The sequence below is a fragment of the Pleuronectes platessa genome, chromosome 16 (assembly GCF_947347685.1).
Source record: "Pleuronectes platessa chromosome 16, fPlePla1.1, whole genome shotgun sequence".
NCBI classification, from domain to species: domain Eukaryota; kingdom Metazoa; phylum Chordata; class Actinopteri; order Pleuronectiformes; family Pleuronectidae; genus Pleuronectes; species Pleuronectes platessa.
This window is the reverse complement of record NC_070641.1, coordinates 12,101,071-12,104,956: the sequence shown is the minus strand read 5'-3', so window position 1 is coordinate 12,104,956 and position 3,886 is coordinate 12,101,071. Positions and strand designations below refer to the sequence as shown.

At 47.1% G+C, this 3,886-nt stretch overlaps 1 protein-coding gene across 1 annotated transcript; it reads left to right on the top strand.

Moving 5' to 3' along the window:
• Positions 1-330: 330 nt before the first annotated feature.
• On the top strand, positions 331-3,143 carry uncx (UNC homeobox). Its single transcript, XM_053444071.1, has 3 exons — positions 331-586; positions 1,078-1,253; positions 2,073-3,143. The coding sequence occupies exons 1-3, from the start codon at positions 331-333 to the stop codon at positions 3,141-3,143; spliced, it is 1,503 nt and encodes a 500-aa protein (XP_053300046.1).
• Positions 3,144-3,886: the final 743 nt, after the last annotated feature.

Genomic DNA, 3,886 nt, shown 5'->3' with positions numbered 1-3,886 from the left:
CCCCGTGTAGTTGCCATGTAGTTCTTATCAAAGCCCTCCTGTCTTGTTGTGACAGCTCTGATATTGTTTATTGAGGTGGATGTCAGCTTTAATTAGCAATCGATACGGGGAGCGTCTGCAGAGCGCGCCTCTGACGTCAGCGCCCATTACCGCTTCTCATTGGGTCTCATATTCCCAGAGCCTGGGCTAATTATTGGGAGGTTCATGTGGATAAAGTCGGAGCTCATCCCTCCCCTCCGCATCATGTCCCCTGCTCGCTGGCCACACTCGCTGCATGCTTTGTAAATTCCCATCGCCGGCCTCCAGACGTCGTTTCCTCTCGCCTGCGGGATGATGGACAGCAGGATACTGGATGCACCTCACGCCCAGTTCGGAGGCTCTCTCGGCGGGATGGTGGGCTTCCCGTACCATCTGAGCCACCATCACGTTTACGAATTAGCCGGGCATCAACTTCAATCTGCGTCCGCGGTCCCCTTCTCGATAGACGGATTACTTAATGGCTCCTGCACGGCGTCGGTGGGTAATTCCAACCCCCTCTTGTCTTCGGGCTGCGGGATGAATGGAGATAATCAGTACAAACTGACAGGTAAGCCACGTCGCACAGCCGCCACACAATACAGCATCTCATCCCGGCTGGGCTGCTTTGCGCACAGACGCAAGCAGACGCGCACAAAGGCTGGAAGGTGCGATACAAGTTGTCGTCTTGTTTTCTTTTGATAAACCTCAGACACGCAGGCGAGCGGTGGGTTGTACAGCCTCTGCTCCCACTTCGTCTCCACCAGCGAGAAGCTTTAGCACACAAGCCCAAGCACCGCTCCTGTCAGGGTGGTAAACAGTAGAACAAGGACATTGCGAGCGTAAATTCTGAAAATTGGGTTTTTATAGACGCCTCAGGCTGCAAAGAAAAAAAAATCCAAAATTTGTCATCTGTGAAGTTTGAAAAAAAAAAAATACTCTGCTCACACATTGAAGCGATATTGTCAAATTGCTGTTTTACTATTGCAATCCGAGGAAAAATAAATACACAGGCTGGGTATCTAATCCTTTTGTTGACATGTGCTCTTGTTCTGCTGCTAGACTCGTTGGACCCAGACAAAGATAGCCCCGGTTGCAAGAGAAGAAGAACTCGCACAAATTTCACTGGTTGGCAGCTGGAGGAATTAGAAAAGGCTTTTAACGAGAGCCACTATCCCGACGTGTTCATGAGGGAGGCGCTGGCTCTGCGGTTGGACTTGATAGAATCAAGGGTTCAGGTAAATATTGGTTTTGTTCCCTCATAATGTATATACTTTATTTTAATTTGTAAATGTCTGTAGTTTCTTCCTTTGATTATAACTCATGACAATGGATCAGGGCTTTATTTGCTGATGACATGGACAATTATAGAATAAATCTTAGCATACAGGCCAATTTTGGGTCATAATATCACACATAATTAGAAATGGTTATCTTACAACAATTTGAAAAATATAGCTTAAATTAGTCAAATAAGATCAATTTAGTTGCAATTTTATTTTTGAAAATATTTTTATTACTGTTATTATTGATGACAAAATAATTTAGTCAGAAACCTTGACTTAAATATTTTCTATTGTATTGAAAATACAATAAACAAAATTATTTTATGCACAATCTACAATCTTTTAACTCTAGCAGTACAAGTGCAGAAATATGGAAATATTTTTGTTGAAGAATTTCTCTGTTGATTGACAAATTGGAAAATTGGAAACTTGTTACGTGTTTGTGAAAATTCCAAAGTTTGTACTGGAAAATGATGCAATTCTGTTGATTATTATCATAATTACTAAGACTTGTAAAACTGTAAACCAATAATTTAGTGTTAATGTCAAACCTCGCTCATCTTTCTCCTAACTTTGTCCTGCCCTGGTGCACACACTGGTGTTTAATGAACGGCCTAATTAAAGGCCTGCATACCGAACAGCCATGAGCAAATGAAACCTCACTACCTGTTTAATTACCATATTGTTAAGACACCGACACATTCGGCTCTAATTAACGTTCCCCGTGTAGCTGCTCATCACACGTGTTTCTGTGTGTCTACATGTGTGCAGGTGTGGTTTCAGAACCGCAGGGCCAAGTGGAGGAAAAAGGAGAACACAAAGAAAGGTCCGGGTCGACCTGCTCACAACGCCCACCCCACCACCTGCAGCGGGGAGCCCATGGACCCGGAGGAGATCGCCCGGCGAGAGCTGGACCGGATGGAGAAGAAGAAGCGCAAGCACGAGCGCCGGCTGCTCAAGTCCCAGAACAAGCTCAGTTCTGGGGATTTATTTCACACCCCGGGGTCGGACAGCGACAGCGGGTTGTCGCATGTGACCGACAGTGACCACACCACGGGCCCGCCTTTTGACTCCGTGGGGGGGAGTCAGTCGCAGTCGAGCTGCGACCAGTCGCCTCACCATCTCCAGACGCAGAACCAGAACCAAAGACTTATGGACCGGGACGCTGGCGGATCCGAGCTGGACTCGCCAGACGCCAGCCACCGGACCAGCCTGTGCTCCGGCAGCGGCAGAGCCTCCGGGCTGCAGAAGCTCAACCCTTTCAGCGTCGAGAGCCTCCTTTCGGACTCCAGACCGAGACGCCACCCCGCGGCCTTACCCCCCTCCCGGCCTTTGATAGGGAAAGGACACTTCCTTCTCTATCCCATCACGCAGCCGCTTGGATTCATTGTTCCCCAAACTGCTCTGAAGACAACAACAACAACGACAACATCAGCATCATCTTCATCTGCTGCGAACTCTGGCGGTGACTCCCCGCACGAGAGGAACCAGGCGGGCGGCCGCTGCAGCAGCGTCACTGCGGGATGTAGGAGCAGCTCGCCGGACTGCGCGGACGCCGCTCAACGGGGGCAGGTGGGGTCAGAGGACAAGCCCGGTTCACCGCACAGCAGCCCAACCAGGGCCGCATATCCCCCCGGCAAACACACCCACACCGCCTCGGTCATTTGCAGCGACTCGACTTTCTCCCACGAACACATCAGCAGCCCACAGCCGCTCAGTGCAAAGCCTCTGGACACAGACAGAAAAGAGCACTTAGAGATCCAGGACCGGCCCGAGTGCGTCCTCAGTGACAGTCCAGCAGAAACAAAGACAGACTCAAAAGAAGATGTCGACATGGAATAAATCTCTGGGGGTAAAAACAACCAACAACAACAACAATCATAATAATAATAATAATGCAGATACACATTGATATAACCTCTAAACGACACCTTTCATTAGGCCAAAGCTTAACAACAATCTTCGCATCCACTATCTAGGATTCCCCCAATGACATTTTTGACAATGGTGTGCTCTCTCTCTCTCTCTCTCCCTCTCTCTCCGCGAATGTGTGTATGTGTGTGAGTGTGTGTGTGGGTGTCAGGAGTCTCGATAGATATCCTTTTAATGTGTGATAACTTGTCAAAAAAAAAAAAATCACAAGACCATGAGACCAACGAAAATCCTCAAGAGCTGTAAAAAGGTATTATACTATTTATATATGTAAGTTTTTTTCTTTTCTTAAATAAATCTATTGTATACAAGCACCTCGAACCGTGTGAGACCTTAAATAGCTGCACATGTGCAGTCACCGCAGTACAGTACGAGGAAAGGGCTTTCTTAAAAAGGGAAATCTCGTGTTGTACTTTTGTATATTGCCTTAACAAATTTATTCATCTATAAGCCCCCCGCTGAAATGAGGTTACGAGCCCGGGGGCGAAAAGGACCCGCTCAACTCCTGCAGAGTTTTGATATGAAAGTAATTATTTTCCCGGTGGCTACTGCAGGGGGATTCAGTTTATTTTAGCTCAAAGGGGGTTATAATACATTACCGATTTCTAGTGATATGAAATCACATAAACTTCCCAAGAATAATAGAATTAGCA

Bases quoted from the DNA above. Each gene is read 5' to 3' on its own strand.
- uncx (XM_053444071.1), top strand. From the start codon at position 331: ATGATGGACAGCAGGATACTGGATGCACCTCACGCCCAGTTCGGAGGC. The intron at 587-1,077 runs GTAAGCCACGTC...TTCTGCTGCTAG, and splicing joins TAATCAGTACAAACTGACAG to ACTCGTTGGACCCAGACAAA. The intron at 1,254-2,072 runs GTAAATATTGGT...ACATGTGTGCAG, and splicing joins TGATAGAATCAAGGGTTCAG to GTGTGGTTTCAGAACCGCAG.